This window comes from Calypte anna, chromosome 24 (assembly GCF_003957555.1).
Source record: "Calypte anna isolate BGI_N300 chromosome 24, bCalAnn1_v1.p, whole genome shotgun sequence".
Classification (NCBI taxonomy): Eukaryota; Metazoa; Chordata; class Aves; order Apodiformes; family Trochilidae; genus Calypte; species Calypte anna.
The window spans coordinates 4,947,078-4,969,971 of record NC_044269.1 but is presented as its reverse complement, the minus strand read 5'-3'; the positions used below and the strand labels follow the sequence as shown (position 1 = coordinate 4,969,971).

Sequence of the window (22,894 nt, the reverse complement as noted above, 5' to 3'; positions counted from 1 at the left end):
GCGTTTCCGGGCTGCTCTGTCCCTGCTCACTTCCACTTCCGTCTCTCCGCGCCCCGCGGGAAGTGCGCGGGGTCGCTGCGCGGTCGCTGCCCACACCCGGCATGGCCGCCGGAGGCTTCGGAGCGCCCCGGTTCCGCCCATCCGCGGCAGGGAAGGAGCGTTCGGCTTCCCGCACCCGGGATGGCGGCCAAGGGGGCCCGGCAGAGGCCAAGGGCAGGAGGCGGAGGGGAAGCGGCGCGGCCGCGTTCCGAGGAAGCCCGGACCGAGTAGGTGTTGGAGGGACCGAGGGGAACCGGGGCCGGGATCTGCCCCCTTCTCCGAACCGGGGGGGCGGGCACTGCCACCACCGCTGGCTCGGTGTCCTTCCGGGAGGGGTGGGTTTCGACCATTTCCCTTTTTTTTTTTTTTTAATTCCTTCCGTCTTGCTTTGTTGGTTGCCTTTTTTTTTTTTTGCCTTTTTTTTTTTTTTTGGGGTATTGGTTTTTTTTTTTTTTTTTATTCTTTTGTTTGGGTTTTGTGTGTGTGTGGTTTTTTATTATGTGTTTATTTTGCCCTTTATTTTAATCTTTTTTTTTTTTTTTCTGCGTGTCTATTTATTTATTTTGTTCTTTGTTTATTTTTAATCTCTTTTTGTTTGTTTATTCTTTGCTTTGTTTTCATGTTTTTTCCCCCGATTCCAACCTCCTGCCAGCCCTGAGTCTCAGCCCCTCAAGGGGGTGACTGTACAGTGGGTTCCCAGCCGGGTTGTCAGATTCTGGTGGAATAAAAAGGTGTCCCTGGTCACCTCTCAGTGGGGCTTCTCCTCCCCAGGCTGGAGCCTGGCCTTGCTTCCCCTTCTTGGGAAGATCCAAGGTTCTGAGCACTCGGAACCGATGCTCCTGTGTGGGGTGGGAGGAGGGTTCTTACCTGAGGAAAAAAACCTGGGGGGAAAGAGTCCTCTGAGCTTACCCACTGCTTAAATGAGAACTGCAGACAGTTCTGTAGTTCTTTTGGTAGTGTCACATGGCTTCATCCTGTTACAAAACCTTCTTGGTTCGTATTAAATGGTTTGTTTTTTTTTTTTGGACTAGGTCATCTGGGAGCAAAACAGGACAAGTTTGGGCTCCTGAAGGATCAACAGCTTTCAAGTGTCTCATCTCAGCCAGGTTCTGTGCAGCTCTGTTAAGCAACATCTCGGATTGCGATGAGACATTTAACTACTGGGAACCTGTAAGTGGCTTTTTCTTCTTTGGAGGTCCTTGGGGATTTGTAGTTGAGCTGTGCAGGTTTAGAACCTGGTGCTAATCTTTGTTTCAGAGAGAAATTTAAGTATTCAGAGATGGGAAACGCCAAACTGTCTGCTCTGTGTGTTATATTTTTATTTATTTGGTCTCCATCATAGACACACTACCTCGTTTATGGAACTGGCTTTCAGACTTGGGAATACTCTCCAGCCTATGCCATCCGTTCCTATGCTTACCTGTGGCTCCATGCCTTACCAGCCTTGTTCCATGCTAGAGTTCTGCAAACCAACAAGGTAAATCACAGGGGCAAATCTCATTTTCTTTTGTGATGAATGAACCTGCCTTTGCTCTGTGTCAAACTGCTGCTTTGTTTGTTGTCAGAGGGAAGACACTTGTTTACAAAATACTGATTTCTTTACAAACCCTGCCCTCCCTGTAAGGGTTTGCAAGGCTTTGTGAGCTGGCTCAATGGGATCCAAGGAAAAGCAACTGGGAAGTTGCAGGGAAGTGCTGTCAGGCTCCAGTTTAATTGAGAAGATGTCTCAGAGGGGTATCAGCTGCTTGGCTTTTTGAGTGTCTGGAGGTCTGAAGACAGTTACCTTGCAGCCATGGCCTCATCACCCTGCTGAGTTTCACACTGATTTTTTAGAAGGCCAAAGTGTTTTCTACCCCAGCTATCAGTGACTGTTTCCTGGCTTTATTTCAATAAGTTATAAAAAATAAATACCATGCAAGGGATATTGCAAACTGGACTCAGGGGAATGCAAAAGAAAAAGCACTGAGTGTGCAATCTGCTTGGGTTTGCATTGCCATGCTTGGCACGTTTCTGCACAACAGAAAACAAGAGGGGAAGCTCTGGAAAGTTCAGGGGACTGTGGTCACTTTCTCTGTTATAAAAGACTTCAGCATTAGGATCTTCATCATCCTATGGTGTGGGATCTGGGTCCATAAGAACAGCCCCATTCCCCACTGCCAGACTTGCTCCATCTGGTTCAGACTTCTTGTTACTGTTAGCAGTAGGTGCCCAAGCTTCACTGCAAACCTTGTTCAGACTCTAAACATCTCTCCTAGGTTCTTATCTTCTATTTCCTCCGATGCTTCCTCGCCTTCCTGAGCTGCATCTGTGAACTCTACTTCTACAAGTGAGTGTAATAAGTTCTCTACAGTGAATGTTTTGGAGCAGTGTGAGTGACATGTTCCATTACTCCCACAGGAAATACACTCTGCAGCTCCTGGGGCAATGTGTCTGGTAACTTGGGCTACTTAACAGGCAACCTTGAAAATATGTGTTCTAGTGATGACTTAATGAACTACTGGTCAGAGTTCTGCTGTTGGCACGAAGTTGTACTCTCAGATCTGCCACCCACATCTCCATCATTTTTATTGACTACCCTCGTTTTCTCACTGGTTGCAGCAAGCAGGGTGAGAGTGTTGTCCAGTGAGCTGTGCTGGAGGAGAGACTGGTGCTGTGGCTGCTTATCACAGTGAATCTTAGTGGGATACATTGATTCTTGCTGTCTCTGATGTATCTTACCACTAAAAGCAGTAGCCTGAATATACAGTTATCTTGTCCAAGCTGGATTTTTATTTTTACTTGCTGCCTCTTCATTTGTGGCTTTCAAACTGTTACTTTGCCTGACTTTTCTGTTGACAACAGTCTGATTTCCAAAATCCCACCATGGGGTTTTGTGAGGGGTAATACTCATAGCTAGATTGATTTTGCTACAGGAGTGCAGACTCCCTAAGTTCCTGAGATTTGCCTGAGCATAACTGGGATTAGCCAAGTCTGTTCTTGGTCTTTGCACTTAATAAGGATCTGAAATCCCAGGCCAGAGGCAGGCATACTCTTCAGGTTGCCTTCAGCATGAGAATCACCTACCTGAAAGCTCTCAGGATGCTCCATGCGTTGTGGCTCATCATACATTGAATACTGGGATTTTTTTTTTAAATGTACTGAGGATATTTTGTGGTCTCTTGCTTCCTCAGGGCTGTGTGCAAGAAGTTTGGGCTGCATGTTGGCCGGCTGATGTTGGCCTTCTTAGTGCTCAGCACTGGAATGTTTTGCTCCTCTGCAGGTATGTTTGCTCAGCAGGGACACTGACAGTGACTTTGTCCAAAGAAACCAAAAGACAAGTCCAGAGGGAAGGAAATCCCCAGGACTAAAATATCTTGCTGTCAATCCTTTGTTGGATTCTGTTACAGGAATTTCTCCTGGCAGGTGTGGTGACAGAATAAATGTTGATGGAAATGATGTTTCCTGCATCACTCTTGTGTATCTTTCCATTTCCAGGGCATGTTTGCTTCCATTTCTGCCTCCAGTCTCTCTGCAATGGTCAATGCCTTTTAAACAGTGGCTTGGCCCTTCCTTCCTGGAACTCATTTTAATCCAAGGAAGAAGAGTCATCTTTTGTCACTGTTACTTGCCTTTGTGTCCTGTCCCCTCTGGCTGGTTGTGCCCATTTGCCTAACCAGCCACCCAAAAACTTCTAAAGCACCTGATGTAGTTATTGAGTAAAGCTGGGGGACTTTGAGCAAAGGTTCTGTGTTGTGTGCATCCAGAAACATAAAGGAGAAACACCCCAACTTAGGGATGCTGTGAGTTCATATTTTAACCTTTTTTGTTTATGGTGAGTGGAGAAAGGCCTTTCCCTTCATTGGTTTTGGAGGGTCATAAAGCTCCTCGCTCTCCATTTACTTTCCACCAGTCTCTAACCAGTTGTTTCAGAGACTCTGCCCAGTCAGCTCACAGATTCTACTGGGTTTGTTTGGTTTTCTTCAGCCTACCAGCACCTGGCTCCAGTGGAATGAATGAAAGATGATGAACAGCCTTGAGCAGTTTTCCTGCCATGTACTAACCTCTTTCTTTCTTTTTTCTTCTGTTGTTGCAGCCTTCCTCCCAAGCAGTTTCTGCATGTACACCACAGTGGTTGCCATGACTGGCTGGTACATGGACAAGACCTCAGTAGCAGTGCTGGGGGTGGCTGCTGGAGCCCTTCTGGGCTGGCCCTTCAGTGCAGCTCTGGGGTAAGGGCTCAGGAGTTGAGCACTTTGTCAAATGTTTAGTGTCTGGTTTTGGGGGGAACGTAGGGGCTGGAGAGCTTGAGGAAGGAATTAGCAGGGTCTGAGCTGTCAGCCAGGTCCAAGATCATTGCTACAGGCTTCCATTGCCCAAATTCTTTGCTTTTGAACAACTTAGATGGGGAAGATTCCTGAGCCTGATACACTTAGAGTAAGACCTGAGTTGGATGACTGGGATATTGAGTAGAAGAGCCCAGTGCAGTGATGGTTCTCTTCCAGCTACTTCCTTGCTTGCAGTGGTGGGGACAGACAAAGTCTCTGGTTGATACCTGCTCTCTCTTTCAGGCTTCCTATTGCCTTTGACTTGCTGATACTGAAGCAGAGGTGGAAAAGTTTCCTAAACTGGTGTGTGGTGTCACTGATCCTGTTTTTGGTAAGAGCCTGTAACAAGGCCAAGAGGGAATGGATCGGGCTTGCAATAGAGGGGTTGAATTCCATTAAGGAAAAAATCACAGGGAGCTTTTGGGCAGTCCATCCAGAATCCTCAGGCACTGTAAGTAATAGATGCTTTCTTCCAGGTGCCCTTGGTAGTTGTGGACAGCTATTACTATGGGAAGCTGGTTGTTGCACCTCTCAACATTGTTTTATACAACGTCTTCACCCCTCACGGCCCCGATCTCTATGGTGAGTTAAAGATAACATGAAAGGGGAAGGCAGGGGGCAGGTTTCTTGCTATTGCTGCTACGCTGACCCTCCAGGTTTTTTTATTTACCAACCCTCCACGTTCTTTATTTACCAACCCTCCAGGTTTTTATTGCTTTACCAACCCTCCAGGTTTTTATTTCTTTACTAACGCGTTTTCTGGCTCAGCCGCAGCCTGCGAGCCGCAGAGGTTGCAGTTCCGGCTGTGGCCACAGGAGGGCTCTCTGGAGCTGGGTATTCTCAGCCCATTGTTCAGCGCTTTTGTTCTCGGTTCGGTCCGGGTGACACGAGTGCAGTGGGTGCCGGTTGTACCTCTGGGCTTGTCACCTTCGGTCGGCTGGTGTTCCTCACCCTTAGGCTGCCGAAACTTGGGGAGTGGGGTGACTGTGCAGAAATCGTAGTTCTTTCAGTTCATGCTGGGTCTCTGCAGACTTCCAGGGTCTCTGGATCCTTGGGTCCAGTCCATGCTCTGGCTCCTTGGGTCCGGTCCATGATTTAGATCCTTGCTTATCCCCAGCCTGTGGCTTTGCTGGCAAGCAGAATCTGAGCTCGCAGACATAAAGACATCTCATCTGCAGGACAGTTATCTGCCTCTGAGGGGTTCCCTGGTACTGGCCATGAGGGTGCTGTGTGTGACCCAAATCTCAGCTCTGAACTTTGTACTCTGTTGCCTGGGAGCTGTGGTTGTACCCAGCTGTTTATATCGTGTTATCCTAGAGCTGAAGAGCAGAAAAGAATGAGATCTCTAGCAGGGCTTCAGGGAGTTTAGAGTACAGCATCTCTGCCTCCTGTCTGTCATCTGTCTGAGCCCTTTGAGATATCCTGGCAGGGATTCAGGAGCAGGGAGCAGCAAGGCTTTGGCAGTGCCAAGCAGGCTGTGTTTGTTGGTTGATTTGAAGGGCTGGTTTAGGTGATGATGAGTGGTGAGTTGTTACTTGTGCTGTGGCCCAGCAGGGCAGCAGCTGCTCTGCCATGGTTCTTCATCTCTGCAGGAAGACTCTGAAGTGTGTTGCTGTGAATTTTCTGCAAGAAGACTTCAGGCTCTGTCTCTGATAGGTTTTGGCATGGGTTTGTGTCTGACCTTTTCCACACTGGTGCATGAGTTGTTTCCAGATGCCTCCAGGGACCAGTCTATTCTGAAGTGCTTTATTCATAGTGACATTCATGTAACATCCTCAGGGCAGTAAAAGAGCCCGCTTGAAATTGCTTTTTAATGCAATGTGGGCAGGACAAGGCTGTGTGCTAAGGGAGCTTTAAAACACTTGGGAAGAATAACACTACCAGGGTAGATGAAAGGCTGGCCAGGCCTTCTTGGCTTTGGACCTGGAATTTCCTAACTTTCACATGATGGGAGCAGGAACTGCAGGAGGTTGCAGAGTCCTTGTCCCATATCATCACATCATCCTCAATGTAAGCAGCACAGTGTTTTTCCTTCTGATTGGAGTTTTGGAGACAAGGTTCAGTTGTGGTTTTTATGTGTGTGCATCTTTAGCAATACACTCTTTCTGGATAAAGAAAGAGTGCAAGAAATGTTTCTGTGCAAGAAATGCTTCTTTGGTTGATTAGGTTTTGACAGCCAAGGGAAAGTGGCTTCTAGGTGTATATCCCTAAGCCCAGTTCTGAGGCTTTGGGATGTTTTTATGTTCTCAGAATGCACAGTTTATACAAAGTTTTGTCCTGCTTCCTGTGACCAGAGCTTTGGCTGTGGTTTGCAGAGCAGTGGCACCTTGTGAAGCTTTGTTCAGCTTGGGTGGAAGGTGCTGGAGCTGTTTATGTGACACCTTGCTCTGTTGAGTCCTAGTTCTTAAATAGAGTGAAAATAAATGAAATGCAGAAAGCAGCCTGTTTATTACACTAGCACTGAATCAGACTTGCTTAGAACGAGGGCTGTGACTCACAATCAAATTATTGTGGCTTAGTTACTGCTTAGCAGCTGAGCTGCAGTTCCTGGCTGCGCACAGGCATTTAGCCTGGGACAAACACAGGGTGGGGCACCTCAGCTTAAGCCTCTTTTACAACTCCTCTGCTTTGTCCTGAGCTGCCTGAACCATTTTTAAATCCTAATAATTTGTGAGTTTGATTTCCAGTAGTGTCCCTGGAGCCTGTCATGGAGCACAAGGTTCAGCCCAGCTCCTGGCTCAGTGTCTGGCAGTGTTTCCAGCTGCTTATCCCCATGGAACCACGGTGCTATAACCTGACTGGGCCACAGTGTTCTGCCTACTGCTTTCATCACTCTCTCTCCTGCAGCCCACATCTGCTCAGTCCCAGCCTTTGGGACACGTGCAGGAAGTTAAATCTTCTCATGGACTGCAGGCAGAGCTGGGGGAGCCTGTGCCCATCAGTCCTGTGCAGGGAGAGTTCTTTGGTGGCTTGCAAGACATTGTTCTGGGCCAGGACTTCTTGTATACAATGGGGTTGTTCTCTCTTTCTCTCTTTTTTTTTTTTTTCCTCATATTGCAGTTGTTTCTCAGATCACCTTGAGTTGGGGATAGTGAGAATAAAAGCATTTTGCCCTGGAGGCATTGAGACTGAATGGGTCAGCCAGCACAATAACTTTTTGCCTGGTATCTGAATTACTTAACTTGCCTGCATAATTCACTGTTTTATTTTTATTTTATTTCTATATTTGATTTGATTTATTTTTCTCTTCACCCAGAGAAGACAACCCCTCATTGGACGAGGAGGGGAAGTTCCAGTGTTTAGTTCTTTAGTTTACACTGCAAAAAAATCTCAGAAAGCCTTTGTGTTAAAGCTGTGCCTCAGCTCAGCTGATCCCTTTATTACCAGAGTCCCTTGCACACCTCAGGGCCTGTAAGGCTGTATCAGAATTATGAATTATGCTTCAGGAAGTGTCCTGACACGTTTCTGACATTACCAGTGCATCCTCTCCTCATGTTTAGCTGTAGGAACTGCAGAGGTTTTGGGTTTTCCTTGCTGCTTCTCAGTTGTCTGATTAATTTCGACATGGACCCTATTTAAGTGGCTCTGATTGCAGGAAATTGCTGCAGCATGTGACACATGTCACAACAGAGCAGTGATTGAAGCCCCCAGTGTGACATTTGCTGAGTGACTGAGCTAATGACACACAGAGAGTGGCAAACGCATGGGGAGAAACCAGCATTCCTTCTTGTTCCAGGTTTTAAGCATCCAGAATTAAAAGTCCAAACTAAAGACACTTGGACTGGAATTTCTTTCAGTTTCAAAGCTCAGAACCAGTACCCAAGGTTAGGAGGCAGAGCTGGTTTGCTCCTGTGTGAACAAATTGAAGTTAGAAGCATTTTAAATGGTGTTGATTCTAAGGAGATACCAAAAGGATGAATTCCAGTGGCAGAGTCTTTGCTGGGGTGAAGTATGAATGGGAACTCTTTTTCTTGTTCCTTTTTAGTACATTTTCTGTTTCTGCCAGCATGGAATCCACATCACCACTGCAGAATTACAAGGATCTCTTACTGACATTGTGTGTTTGGGCTTCATTCCTCTGTTGCTTCTCTGCAAGTAGAATAAATTTGGAGTAAAATTCCATAGTTTTCTAAGTTTCCACCTGTACTTCCTTGCTGTGCAGGCTTTCTTAATGCAAGGGTGGGTTCTGTGTCACAGATTTATGCTGGGCAAGGCTGACCATTATGTGATTCATGAGCAGCAGGTATGATATTGACTGTGACCCAGTGAAAAAAAAAAAAAAAGCAAGGTTCTGAAAAGGTAGGCAATGAGGTTGCTTTCCATTCTGTGGTTCCAGTGTGCTGGAATGGTGAGAATTGATGTTTCCTGCCCATTATCTCAGTCTGTGTCAGGCAGAGAAGAAATGAAGCTGCTCTTACATCTACATCTCATACATGCTTGTATTTTAAAACTCCTGTTTCATTTTATCATCCTTTAGGTACAGAACCCTGGACCTTTTATTTCATCAATGGCTTTCTGAATTTCAATGTGGCATTTATTCTGGCATTGCTTGTGCTGCCACTGACCTGTCTCATGGAGTGTCTGCTGCAGAAATTTCATGGTGAGTGCAAGAAAGCTGTGAGAGCTCAGCACAGACAGCCCAGCTCTCAGCCTTGATTCCAAAGGAAGAGCTTTGCCTGCCAAAGAGCAGCTTTCCCTTACTGGAAGTTCAGGAAGGTCTTTGGAATAGTAGGAAAGCTCCTAGAGATCATTAGTTAAGTATTGACACCAGAATGGAACACACAGTGAGGTGTCTGTAAAAGGGCAGAAACGTGTTTTTCTCTCTGAGGAGGATTCCTGTGTCCCCTGCCTCCATCTCAAGAAGAATAATGTCTTACCAAGGCTGAATTGGCCATGCCCAGAGTAACCTTGACAAGTTCTGTGGTCCATAACCTTCAGCCAGACATGCAAATTCATCAGAAACAGCCCCTTCAGAAATCTTAAGGGGGAAAGGAACTATGAACCCATTGTTGTTCCCATCTTATCTGCAGCTGGAAATGCTTTTAGGGTTATTTGGGGAACCTTTTGCTGGCTTTTCTATTGTTACTTTTTTCCCTATCACTGCCAGAATGTTTTCTGCAGCAGCTTGAGAGAACAGGGCCATTGTTTCCTTTTTGGTTGTTGGGTCTGAGCCTACAAAGAGGCATCCTCTGCTCTCTGCTGCTGCCACCCCTGTTGAGATGGAACCTGGACTCTCCTCTGCACTGGGAAAGGCTCTGTCCAACTCACAGGACTGAGCCCTGGCAGGAGAATCTTGCTGCCCCATGCTTTGGGAAGGAAGTGTCTCCTGAGGTGTGGGTATTCTGATAGCAGAGAAAGCAGGAACCAGAACATGCCCTGCTTCATGTTGGGCTTTCTCCTGAATAGAATGCCATCAGTTTAGACACGTGACATTTGGCAAAGGACTCTTAGAGAGGAAAAAGGTGTTGAGGAAATGTGAATTCTTCTCTGCTGTTTTCCTAAGGAAGCTTCATTAAGCAGCAGCCTCCAGATTCCTCAGTCCAGTCACTGCTTTGCTCTGATTTTTTACTGAATACCAGCAAGAACAGCAGCAAAAGCCTTGCTGAAAATACATGCCAACAGGTTATTTGCTTATATCTGCTCCTGGGATGGAACTGACATACTGTCAGAAAGCAGTAAAAGCTCAGGCAGAGCTCCTGTAAATGAGAGATTTCCTGCTGTTCACTTGGGGTTCTTGTACTTCCCAGCAGGAGCAGTTCTGCTGAGGGCTTTGTTCTGATTGCCTGTGAAATGCCCTCAGCTTAATTGCTTAACTCTGCTGTTGGGAGTTGCAAGGGGGCAGAAAAGGGACTGAAATTGTCAAGCACTGTAGAACCCTCCTCAGTGTGACTAAAATTCAGGGTAATTGTTGTTATTTTTGCATCAGTTATTTCCTCCGTTGAGCTGAATGGGCCTGAGAGACCTCCTCACACTGTTATTTTGGTAATGAAGCAATGAAGGTGGTGGAAACATCATGCACTAAACAACCATTTGTAAATGGAAGGGTAGGTCCAGAGGAGAGAGATCCTTTGTGATCTTTGGATATGTAGCATAATACACAGCAGGAAATCTGACTGATTACCCGTTCAGACGTGTCAGTTCTGTGTGGGTTTTGTCTCTTGCTTGGATTCAGTAATGCAGTCTCTTATTTCCTGCTTTTTGTCTCCTAAAACCTGTTGAAATTGTTGTAGGAATCTACAAAGATTATCTGATCAAAATTCTGGACTATCTGGACATGCTACCATGGTTTTAGCTTCTCAGCACATGGCTCTGTCTGTGCCTTGGATCTGCAGAAGGTTTTTGCACATGAGAAATGATTGTGCAAGAGGAGGGACAGGATAAACCTCCCAGTCTAACTTTCCTCCTTTGATAAATGTTTTTTTCCAGTTCAGAACCTGGGCCGTCCCTACTGGCTGACACTTTCTCCCATGTACATTTGGATCATGATTTTCTTCAGCCAGCCCCACAAAGAAGAGAGGTTTCTCTTTCCCATCTATCCCCTCATCTGTCTCTGCAGTGCTGTGGCTCTGTCAGCTCTTCAGGTGGGTTTTAGTGTAAATTGTGTTTTACTGAGCTCATAGCTTTAGGAGGCAGAACTACCAGCTGGCTGCCTCAACACTGCTTCCCAGAGTTTGGGAATATCTGTGGAATATCCCAGTCTGTGGCACAGTCTGGTTACAGAGTTTGGGACTGTCCTATGCATAACTTTGGGTCATTGTCTTTAATCTGTTAGCTGGTACAGTTCTCCTTTTTTGATGATTCTGGTAGCTGAATGCACAGCTGTCCAAACAGTGCAGTGGGGGTGTGTGCACTGCTGGTTTTGCAAGTTAAAACCATAATATTCCAATATGGGTTAATTGAGAAACACTCTTAGCACCCTGTAAGATGTGACATAAAAGCCAAGATTTGGGGGATTTCTGTCATACAGGAGGAGCTCATGTAATAATCTCAGACTTCACAATTTAACAGCCTGGCAACAAAAAAAAAATCAAATTTCCTGGCTTTATAAGGTGATTGCATTAGGAGCTTGTCTGGGATTGCATGAAGTGATAAGTGGCTGAGAATATTTCCTTGCCAATAATAATTTCATGAGGAGTTAGAGCTGTACTCCCATCCCAGGTAGATTACCAGTTAAGAGATGTGACTGAAGCATGTGAGTTTCTGGGCATTTTTTTTTTATTTATGGGTCTGAATTAAAAACAAACGAGGACCAAATATCTTGTGGGAGATGAAACTACTGTAATATCCTTGTGAAAAATAGAATTTTGCTACGCTGACCGGAGTCTGAGTAATTTTATTTTTTTTTCTTTTTTTTTTTTTACTCTTTACTCAGAAATGTTACCACTTCATATTTCAGCGCTACCGCCTGGAGCACTATACAGTCTCATCCAACTGGCTGGCTCTGGGGACTGTCTTTCTCTTTGGCCTTTTGTCACTGTCACGCTCTGTTGCCTTGTTCAGAGGTTGGTGGTGTTTCAGACAGCCAGATAAACTCTATGGATATAAACCCCGTGCTCAGAGGAGCACAAAAGCAAGATGCTTTAACTCTCCCATCATGGGATCCCACTTGAGAAAGCATTTTCCCATGTCAAACTTGTCGTTTGGTGATGTGTCCTTAATGAGGTGGGTTAGGCACAGTCCTGAAGTACTTTCTTGAAACAGAGCCATGCACTGGAGCTTCCCACCTCATCAGTATTGGCAGTCAGGATAAGAGAAGGTGAATAAAAGTTGTAGGGTAGAAGCACTTCTAAAAGGAGGGGGAGCTTTGGAATCCAGGCCACTTTTAGACCAACCCATTTATTTGAGAAGTTATCAGTCAAAAAGTTCTGTATCATCAATTTATTTATTTTTTTTTTGGTAGTCTTTCAAAGTAGCCATGTAATCACCTATTACTTGAGCATTTTTCTGCCTCCCATAGGCTACCACGGGCCCCTGGACCTGTACCCAGAGTTTCACAGGATTGCAACTGATCCAAGCATCCACACTGTGCCAGAGGGGAGAGCCATTAATGTCTGTGTGGGAAAGGAGTGGCACAGATTCCCAAGCAGCTTTCTCCTGCCAGATAAGTAAGTTGGGTAATGTAAAAGGTACAATTTGGTGAGGTTCATAAGGGGTTCCTAAGCATTCGTGGGAGGAACCTTAAAGACCTGGTATCTTTGTTGACACCAAAGACATCCAAACCAGAAGATTCCAGCAGATTTTGCCAGCCAAAATCTGTAGTCTGACTGCTCCTCTAGCAGGGCATGAAATGGAATCTCCTTGGTGATGCTTTTGGTTTTCTGCACACAAAGATGTTACTGACTTGTGCACCTGGGCTTTCTGACACTTCTCTGCAGCTGGCAGCTCCAGTTCATCCTCTCAGAATTCAGGGGTCAGTTACCAAAGCCCTTTGCCAAAGGAGCCATGGCCACACGGATCATTCCTGCTGACATGAACGACCAAAACAAGGAGGAGCCCTCTCGATATGTAAGGATTCTATTCCTCTTCCCTTTTTCTTGCTTAAAGAAAACTTAGTATCTTAATTTCTATTAATAAAGTGCTAATTTTATTATTAGATTATCTAGCTTCTATTAATAAAAAAAAATCTTTTTAGATTATTTGGCAGGTTAAATCTTAGCTGGGCATTAAATGTTTTTTTGCAGCTCTCTAGATGTTTAGTCCTTTTTATATCCTGAAGGTTGAATGAGAGGAGCTGCTGACAAATGCAGATTCCTTCATTCTTTCTTAGCACCTTTAAATAAGGATAACTTTAGGGGGTGTGTCAGTCTCTAGGGAGGACTCTCAGGTCTCTGGATGAACAGAGCAGACATCTGCTGGTTGCTGGGGCTCCTGGTTCATCCAGTTGGACACAGAAGGGGATGGGTAACAGGCAGGATCAGTCTGCTGGGTTAAAGCTTTCTTGTTTTGAGCCTCATTCTGTAGTTACTGGAACAGGGCAGGAGGTGTTCCCACCTCCAGCTCCCTGCTGCACTGCATTTAATGTACAAAATCTTTAACTGGGGCATATTTTTAGCCCAGACAGCTGGCTGGGGCACAGCCTGTGACTAATGGAGCTAAACACACTTTTGGTTTGTGGTTGCTTCTTAATGTCATCCTAAAATTTAGTTATTTCTCATGCAAGCCAAAGGGCCTCTGACATCAGAAATGAGCTACTAAATGGCAATTTTAAATGGAGTTCTAAAACTTTTACTTCTGACCTGCTAATAACACCAAGAGAACAAGATCTTTTCCAAAGTTTAGTGAACTCAGGAGTGCAAGCATGCTCAGATTAAAAAAAAAAAAACAACTTAGCAAGCACTTTGAAAGGGCTATCATAGTGAATAAATCTAAATAGCATGAGATAGTGAATAAATCTAAATAGCATGAGTCTGTTTTGTCATTTAAAGGGGAGAAAACCAATGGTTCAAAAGGATTCTGAGAGCCATAGACAGTTAATGGGAGCAGAAATGGGACTGATCTCTCTGTTTTCAGTGTAATACTTTGCTTGAAAATGGAAGAGCAGATATCAGTGTTTCTGTTGCTATGAGACACTGGGGAAAAGAGTGATTTTATCTTCTGATTTTGCAATTCCTATTTCCTTAATCATGTTGAGCACCACTTAACTTGTACTTGTCCTACTGGGGAGATGTATTTGTCTCTGAAGAAAGAAATAAGCAGTGTTATCTCTTACAAAGATGGATCCAGGCAGCACCAGAGATAAGGCTTAAAAGCTGAAACTGTTAAGAACTCCTGACTTCAGAAGAAGTTTCCTTTAAACTTTATTTTCACTTCTTTTGCAATTCTCTCGTCTCTGTTTTGAACTGTAGGAGCCCTCTGAAACTTGCTCTCATTTGTTAAATAAGCATTTGACTGATCAGACATCTCTGGTTTTGTTCACAACAGTTGACTGATGGAAGTGAGATCAGTCTCAGTGCTTGAGGCAGTAACTTGTCTTTCTCTGAGTGATTCTACATCACTTACAGAAAAACTTGGTTAATGGTTTGGGAATCTTTACTAATGAGCCAGAACCTCTCTCAGGGCCTGGAATGTTCTTCCCATACAGTGCATGCAGTGGATTCCACATTCTCCTCAGCTGATGTCCCCTGGTGTAGTTTCATTTGCCACTCAGTTGTGATGCTGTGGAGCCATCTGCTATCCACCTAATTAAATTGTTTTCAGCCTCAATTGTTACAATAAACCCCAAAGGTGCTTCAGAAAAGTGAATTAAAGCATGTCCAAGGAAGTTTGCAGTAAAAATCTGTGGGAGAAATGTGGAATCCCTCAAGGAGGAGTCTGAAGGAATAAGAGAGAATAAGACATCATCAGCCTGGAGAATGCAGGGCTCAAGCCTTTATTGTGTCAACTTGACTGTACACTCTTCAGGGCAGGAACAGCACCTCTCCAAGGTGGTATTTGGCAGTTTCTTTGGATGTTTGTACATCACAAACAATTCACAATCATGACAAATGGGTGCAGTGTTGGTACACACTCCCAGCATCCATGTTTAGAATTCCTCTGGTCTACAGAAATATTCCTCTGTGTTTGCTTTGACATAAGTTGCCCCTCTTAGTCTTGCAGGTAGTCTGTAACAGCTGCTTAGACAACCACCAGGAAAAATAGCAATAGAATTGGTTCTGCTCCTCTGTGACTTGACAGCTCCTCAGTAAGAGGTGGCAGTGATACTTCCTCAGAGGAAGACCTTAGGACTCTGCTCCTATGACCAGTGGTGACTTCTGTTCCTCTATAAGGTTTTACTTGAGAACATTAAAAATATTTTCTATGTATTCTGCATGAAGCATCTCACCTGTTGCTGGAAATACAACCCCCTTCTCACTGCTAAGTAACAGCCTGTATAAATGAACATATACAACTAGAAGCCTACAGGAAATAAACCACAGGAATGTCTGTCCTTCTGCAGATTGACATTTCCAAATGCCACTATCTGGTGGACTTGGATACAGCAGCTGAAAGCCCAAGGGAGCCAAGATATTCCTCCAATAAAGAAGAGTGGGTAACCATTGCCTACAAGCCTTTCCTTGATGCTTCCAGGTATGCTTTACACATTTGAGAGGCAAGTTTCTGGGAGGTCTGGGAATTAATTCTGTTCATTTGTCTGCTTGCAAAAGTAGCTATATAGAGAAAGATACATTGGCAAATTCCAGCTTGGAATCCAGTTTCCAGAAAAGGCAGCTTGCTGGCTCCAGTGGAACATTTGTCAGACTTGTATTTGCAATACTGATGAGCCAGGTTGCTTTAAAGGGTGAAGCCAGAAGCATGGTGAGATTATTTTTAAAACTAACTCTCCCTGTGTACTTCTTGATGAAGTAATGTTTCTTGTTTTGCTCCCCGGAGAAATGAGGTGCATGTCATCTCCTCCCAACAGACCTTTGGATCTGCTGTCTTGTTTTAGCCAAAGTCAAGAGGGGTGTAAGTCAGTCTCAAAGAGCTGTTACAGGTTTTTTGAGAGCTGGCAGACAGAGAGGGGAGGGAGTGAAAAGTCAGCAAGGTCACACCTTTGTTAGGCATCAGAGAATCCATGGAAGAGACCTCTGTTAGAAGCCATTCTTCATTAGTTCAGCTGCTCACTGAACAAATTCCCTGTGTGTCTCACCAGGGATTTCTGTGGGAAGCAGAGATTGCCATTGCTCTCCTCCGGGCTCACAGGGGGTGGAATCAAGGTTTTCCAACTGGGGATGTTGCTGATGCCTTCCTGCAAATGCAGAAACCCTCAGCTGCAAAGGGGATGGGTATTTAGTCTTTTAAAGCTCTGCTCGTGGAGCTGTCATAACAGGACAGAGAGGCTGACTGGAAAAATCTCTGTAAAAAACCTAAGAGTTCAGTGCCTTCTATTTTCTGTGTGAGACCTTCTTATTCCCTAGTAATAAGGGCTCCCTGGAGGGGAGCTGGCAACAGCAGCTGAACAGTGAGAAAGAGTGGTAATGTTAGAGCAAGTCCCAGGAGTGCTCTAATGTTCCCAGCCTGCTGACACAAACAACTTTCCTTGGCAAGGGTTCCCATGAGCTGTGTTTTCCAAGAGACCTGCTAATAAATTTGGGCAGAACTTCAGGAAAGGAGAAGGAGGTGGCCAATGAGTCTTATTGATGAGGCAAGTGAAACATCTGCATGAAGGTTTGGCAAAGAACTCCTTGTGTAGAGCATATATCCCTGAATATTCACTTCGGCTTTGGAGACATATTCCTGGGTTTTTAGAGTGGGTTTATTGTGCTATAGCTTTGATTGCTTGGACCTGAGCTCAAGTCCTTTGGTGTCATTAAGAGACACTGAGTTGAGTCCAAGTGAGCCTTTGGGACACCTTGGGTTAATCCTAAGGATGTAATTTTCCAGGGGTGCTTGCAGAGGTAGTGGCTGTCTGCCACAGAGATGCTAGACTGCCTAATAATAGCAAAATGAATTATCCTGCTATGGTTGTAGAGCTCACAGACTTCTCCATGGCTTCCTTCCATTTCTGCTCAGTTTTCCTGTACTTTTGCTGATGTTTGATAAAGAAGGAGCTGGTCTGTCTCATGTAACATGTAAAATAACTCATTTTTGGGTTATTGCACTTTCAGCCTCCACCCATAGGCTTTGATTTTAGTTTTTTGATGAGAGCTCACAAGAGATTTCCATTGCTCTTTTCTGTCCCCATTTTCTGTCACCTTAGAGGCTGTACAAAGCAAACAGCAAACTGTTTCTTGTTACCTAAGTATCTCTGCAAGCCTGCAGCCAGGCTTGGGTAACCCACAGGGATGTTTGGGTTGTTGTTGGTAGCATCTTCCCATGGAGCAGCAGCTTGTTGTGAGAAGCTGAGACTCTCAGATCCTGAAACTTCAGAGCGTTCCTCCTGCCAACCAACTCCTGGTGCAGTGAAGAGCAAAAAGAAAAAGCCATACAAGGTCTGACCTGCCCTGTGTGTAACCAGTGTGTCATCTAAAGGTTTCACATTCCAAACTGCATACTACAGACAAGGTCAAGGTCAAAGTCTTTGCCATCCTATCCCCAACAGCATGAGCAGGAGAAATTTGAGAAAGACTCATTTTGGATTGATTGCTTCATCATTTTTGTCAGGTATTTGAATTTCTTCCCATAATTTGGCCCTTGGAAAAGAGGTAGGGTGGAGGAGTGATTGAAGGGTTCATCTGGAGCTTGGTGCTGCCCTGACTTTCCAGGTCTCTTAAACTCATCTCTGAGTGTGCACCTTCCCCTCCAGCCCAGCAGAATGACATCTCCCAGCTCCAGCACCTGATCCCACACAATGATTTGGAAGTGTCCCCTGCTACCTATGAAGTAAGTGTGAAAACACTATGAAAATGCAGTTTTTTTTTTCACAAAAGGGAAGGAGGAACAGGAGAAGCTGAGCTGTGAGGGAGCTGCCAGTGTAATTTTCAGGTCTGCAGCTCAGAGCCTCACACAGCAAAGAGAATTTGGGGGAAAAAAACCAAACCAAACCAAACCATCAGACACCTTCCCACCCAAAGCCATACTGCAGCTCTTCTTTTTGACAATAAATGACCCCAGCAGTTCAGTTCTCTCCTGCTGAACTGGAGGCTTCTGGGACTCCCTGCCAGTCTCACATTGACGTCAGCAAGAGCAAATGTAAATCTCAGCTGGCTCTGATAAATGGTTCTGCTAATTGAATTAGAGAGCACTCCCAGCCACCAGCTAATTATGCTCCTCAGGAAGCTGCTTTGTCCAGGTCCATTTAATCCTGTATTGGCTGAGAACTCTGAATCTGGCACAGAAAAGGGGAAATATATTACAGCTCCCCACTGAGGAGCAGATATTTCCCAGCTCTTTGGGCTGAGTCGTCTGCCTGGGTTTTCTGTCAAAATAAATATTCTTAGTGCAGAATTAATGATTCAGTCACCTTGTTCTGAGATATCATTACCCTGGTTTGATAAGAGCCTCTGCCTTTTCCCTACTTTTGTTTTACAAGGCACTTCTTAGGTGCATGCTTGCTACAAAACTTAACACCTAGAGGGATGCTGATGGGTCAGAGAGCTTTGCTCATGAGGTGCCTGTGCATGCCCATAGCTAAGTCCTGCCCATGTGGCAGAGATTCCTCCTGCCTCTTCTTTCTGCCATTTCTTTCTCCCTTCTCCTGCTTCTTTCTGAGCTCTGCTGTCACCAAGGTAAGAAGTTCAGGTTACAGGATGCAGTTTGGAGGAATTTCCCAGCACTTCATATTTCTCTGGCTGCTTCCATGCTGTGTCAGTCTGGGAGCTTGGGAGGGGGCACCTGAAAATATTCACTGCTGATATAAAGTTCTAAACAGGGAACATTTAAACTGCTGCTAACTGGGGCTGAGCTGCCAGCAAAGTTTAAAGTGTGTGCAGTACTTTTGTTGCTCAGGGTTGGTTTTCAGGCTGTCTGCAAACTCAGGATGGTTGCTCTGAGCTGGCTTATTTAGGAGGAGAGCTTTGCTACTGCAATATCCTTTTGTTCTGCAAAGCAAAGCTGAACCCTGCACGTTCTGAACAGATGCCATAAGGGCCATGTCAGCACAGCCATGTGAGCTGCTCTGGACCTATATTTCAGAATACCAACAAGTAAAAATTATAGAGAGTGTTTCCCACAAGAGGTATAAAGAATAGGAAATCCTGAGAGGACAGCAGTGTTTCTGCAGAGCTGAGAGAGGCACTGAGGGTAAACACACTGACTGTATACTTGGGACATCAGCTGAAGGTGCTGCCTTCTCTGTTCCTGAGCTAAACTACCCAAGGGTAACACAAAAAATTACTTCATCTTAACCCAAGCCCACACCCTGAGCTCCAGACAATTAGACTGGTTTCTGTCCCTGTCTTGCCATGGAGCTGGTATTCTGTGTTTGTCATTTTCCTTGTTTTAAACAGCATCCCAAGCATCTTCAACCCAGTTCCTTTTTCTTGTTTTTCTTTCTTTTCTTTCCTTTTTTATTTTGCTGAAGGGAATTGAAGTGAAACCACACCATTCATGGAGAGCAGCCATGGTAGCAGTGGTGGTTGTCAGGCTCAGAGGAGGAGATGCCAGAATAAGTTCAGAATGACATTGTGTTCATTAGCCACAAGAGATGGAGGAGGAAAATCAAGCACTTGTTTTCAAAGGGATGCCTTTGCTTCTAGTGACTGGGGGGAGGGCTGACCTCCAATTTCCAGGCACAGGGAAATGACAGCTGCAAAAAATGTTCCTTGTTCAGAATACCCCAAAATTACCATCTTCTGCCTAGTTATTTGCTTCTGAGAGATTCTGCTTTGAACATGTTCCCGATTCCAGCACCTCAGGAATTCAGAAAGAGCAACCATTTCCAGTGAGTCTTTTATTTAGGAACTTTGCTGGGTGCTTTACAATTTGTAAAGGGCCTGAGTATTATCATCGAGGTTTTTGTTCTCTGAAGTGAAGCAATCAGCATTTTTAGATCCTGAAGCACAAGCTGAGATCTTGGCAAAAAGCAAGCTTAGAGGATGCTGGGTGCTGAGAGGAGGCAGAGCCTCACAGTTAGAAGTGGGACTTGTAAGGTTTAGCAATTCAGAATGGAGATGGGTAGACAATATGTTCTGCCTCAGTTTCCCCTCTGCAGGATGGGAAGAATATGGCTTTGTCTGTCTCTCTGTCTGTCTAAAAAGGGAACCTTTCAACTGAAAAATTACTCCCTTTGTGCTTGGGTGGCATCTGCTGGAACAGGACCCTTCTGCTGAGTGGTGCTGTGCCAGTGCAAGCAGCTCTCACCAGTCTTTTCCTGGATGGCCCAAGATATTTTTCCTGGATACCCCAAGCTGCAGGAGATCAGGAAGTGCTTGTTCTCAGATGAATTACAGTAAAACTCTCTAAGAACCTTGGGAGCCTCTGGGGAGATCTGGTTCACAGCAGCAGTTCCTGCCATTGTTTTTTAGAATGCATTTTTTAAAGATACCCAAGGCTGCTTTACAACAAGCAAAGCAAACTCAATTCATCTTTCTTCTGAAAATGTCCAGAACCTTGTCTGTGTTAACAGCAAAGCTGGGTAAGCAGCAGGTACCTGCTGGATCTGTGTGCCATCCCTGGCCATTGAGCACGCTGCAAATCAAAGCTCAGTGCTGCTTTTCCAAGCTTCACGTGGGTAGAGTCAGACTGAATGTCTGGCAGGGGTTGATAGTTTACCAAAAAGCTGATCCTAAAGATGAGTTTCAATACAGAGGAAGCAAGACCCTGGTTCAGCTCTAATTCCAGTAACTTGCTCAAATTCCTGAAGCCTCTCTCAGAGTTCAGTGCTGCTGCTGCTGCTGCCATTCTATTTGCCCACATTTAGACCTGGATTGCACTGTTAGTTTGCTCAGTAAGAGAATGCATTAATTTGTAGTGTACTCAGCACAGCTCCACCAATTAACAGCCAAACAAAAGGTACTAATTTGATGCAGCTATTAAACCCTCCAGGCTTGATTGGTCCAGTTCTTAAAAGTGCAGTGAAGTGCCAGGTCCCAGCAGCAGCAGGACAGTGACAGGATGCTGGCAGCCTGCAGCACCCAGCCTTGGAGCCTTCAGGGCAGTCTGTCCCTCTTTAATTCAATACCCTCAGCAGAAGATCAGCACAAGAGCAAAACTTCAGAGTGCCAGCACCCATCTGAGCTTCTGTTTGCCCTTCAGATGTGCCTGGAGGAACAGGCAGACAGAAAGATTGGGTAGAGAAGAGGAGATGCCAGGAGCTGGATGCTATCTGTCACCTTCCTCACATGTCCTGAGGAGCAGGAAGCTGCCCACCTGGGTGATACCAAAGCCCCCAGGGCTGTGCTGCCTTTTCAGCAGTGGTATCCCTCATCTAAGTTTCTTTTGTTAATTATACCTCCTCCTTGCCCTCTCTCCTCCTTAATCCTACTGGAATGGATAGTGGGCATGCTGAAGAATGGGGCAGGGGACTGCTCTTAAACTGCTGATGCTTACACACAGCCCAGCTTTGGTCTCCCTGAACCATTACCATTCCTCCTGTCACTCCAGATCTTTTGCAGAGCCTCAGTTGTATCACTTTGAGCATTGTGGTTAAAGGGCACTTGAAGGATTACTTGTTTGTTTGGTTTTTTCTTTCTGGTTTCAGGTCCTCAAAGCTGCTTCGGGCATTCTACATCCCTTTCCTCTCAGAGCAGTACACCTGGTATGCAAACTACACCATCCTGAAACCTCGGAGGTCAAAGCAAACCAGGAAAAAACTGGGAGGCTAGCAACACACCTGGGCAAAACACCAAAAGCAGCTGCTGACGCTCTTGGACAGCTGCCTAAGCCATCTTCAGTTCTCTTTTTGAAAGGTTGAGCTTGTAAAATTCCCTAATAAAGATCTTCCATGAAGTGATTTCGCTCTGCAAGTTCCCAGCTGTATAAAGGGTGCATCATCTGCTTCCAGTTCTCAGTGTCAGGTCTCTGCTCTGCCTCCACAGAACGTATTGGTAAGGAACTATTTGGAAACCCAGCAGCCACCTACAGACATATTATCCCTGCTGCTCCCTCTGTTATTACCTGTTACACCAGTGAAGAGAAAAATGGAAAGTAAAAAGGAATCACAGTCTGAGGTTCTGCTCCAGGTTGCAGTCTGGCACTGGGAAAATCCAACTCAGCCTCTTCTGTCTCCTGCCTGCCCCCACCACCCCTGTGTTCATCTCCTGAAGTAGTGCTCAGCTTCTCCTGGGGAATTTTTTCACCTAATGACGTTTAGGAAGTTGTTGTTTTTAAAGAAAATGAAAGGGGTAAAGAGGAAAACCCCTGAGATACAATTAACTGAAATGCACTCAGTCTCATGAATGAAATGCATGCACTGCAGAGAGCCAACAAGTTGTTCTGTCCAGGAAACTCTTTCAAGCATAAACCTGTGCTTTTGGAGACAAACAATCCCAAACTTAGGATTCAAGGATTTGAGCCAATTATCTGTTTCAATGGGACCAGTGGAGTGTTTTTGTTATCTGTGAAGCAAAGGGTTTGTTTGCTATTTATAGTTGTTTTTTCTTTCAGAGAGACACATAATGTTCTTTGAATTCTAGACTACAGCATCTTAAAATCTCTGGAAACATCCAGACAGAAGAAGAAGAATTATGTTTATTTTTCTTTTCAGTTCTGTTTCCCAGAGCAGACAATATGTGTTACATGAGCAGTGCTGTATTTATTGTATTTCCATTTTTAAAACACAGAGGATCACAAGCTGGATGAGGGGAGTTGTTGGAGTTGTTTTCAGTCACATCCGTGGAACTCTGTGGGGATGGAATGGTGTGAGGATGGAGCAGAGAGAAAGTTCCTTTTGCTAAAGGGCTGCACAGGCTCCATCCCCCCATCCCTGTGATGGTGGGTCTTGCTTTCTGCAAAGAGGTTTGGACCAAAAGGTGGAGCTGTATCCAAGACAAAACGTTTTTTTTAAGGGCATTTTGTATTTTGCTTTTATGATTCTGTTAGCAACCTTGAGGGTGGAGCTTCTGATTTTTCTTTTCTTTTTGCTTTCACCCCCATTAAAGCAAATGTGTGATGACACTGTGAGGAGGCAGGCAAGGGGCAGCTCATTTATCACTTAGTGAAAAATGAATAAAGTCCTGTGGTTTGTGAGCTTG

At 45.0% G+C, this 22,894-nt stretch overlaps 1 protein-coding gene across 2 annotated transcripts; it reads left to right on the top strand.

Moving 5' to 3' along the window:
- The first annotated feature begins 54 nt into the window (after positions 1-54).
- ALG9 (ALG9 alpha-1,2-mannosyltransferase) lies at positions 55-22,894 on the top strand. 2 transcript variants are annotated; one of them, XM_008492446.2, is made up of 15 exons: positions 55-266; positions 1,071-1,209; positions 1,382-1,516; positions 2,295-2,365; positions 3,210-3,298; positions 4,112-4,247; positions 4,587-4,674; positions 4,820-4,925; positions 8,821-8,943; positions 10,770-10,924; positions 11,716-11,845; positions 12,301-12,448; positions 12,719-12,848; positions 15,280-15,410; positions 21,403-22,894. In XM_008492446.2, the coding sequence occupies exons 1-15, from the start codon at positions 181-183 to the stop codon at positions 21,524-21,526; spliced, it is 1,791 nt and encodes a 596-aa protein (XP_008490668.2). In that variant the 5' UTR covers positions 55-180; the 3' UTR covers positions 21,527-22,894. The 2 variants fall into 2 exon arrangements, with proteins under 2 accessions (XP_008490668.2, XP_030320802.1); XM_030464942.1 differs by having other exon boundaries at positions 64-266; positions 11,740-11,845.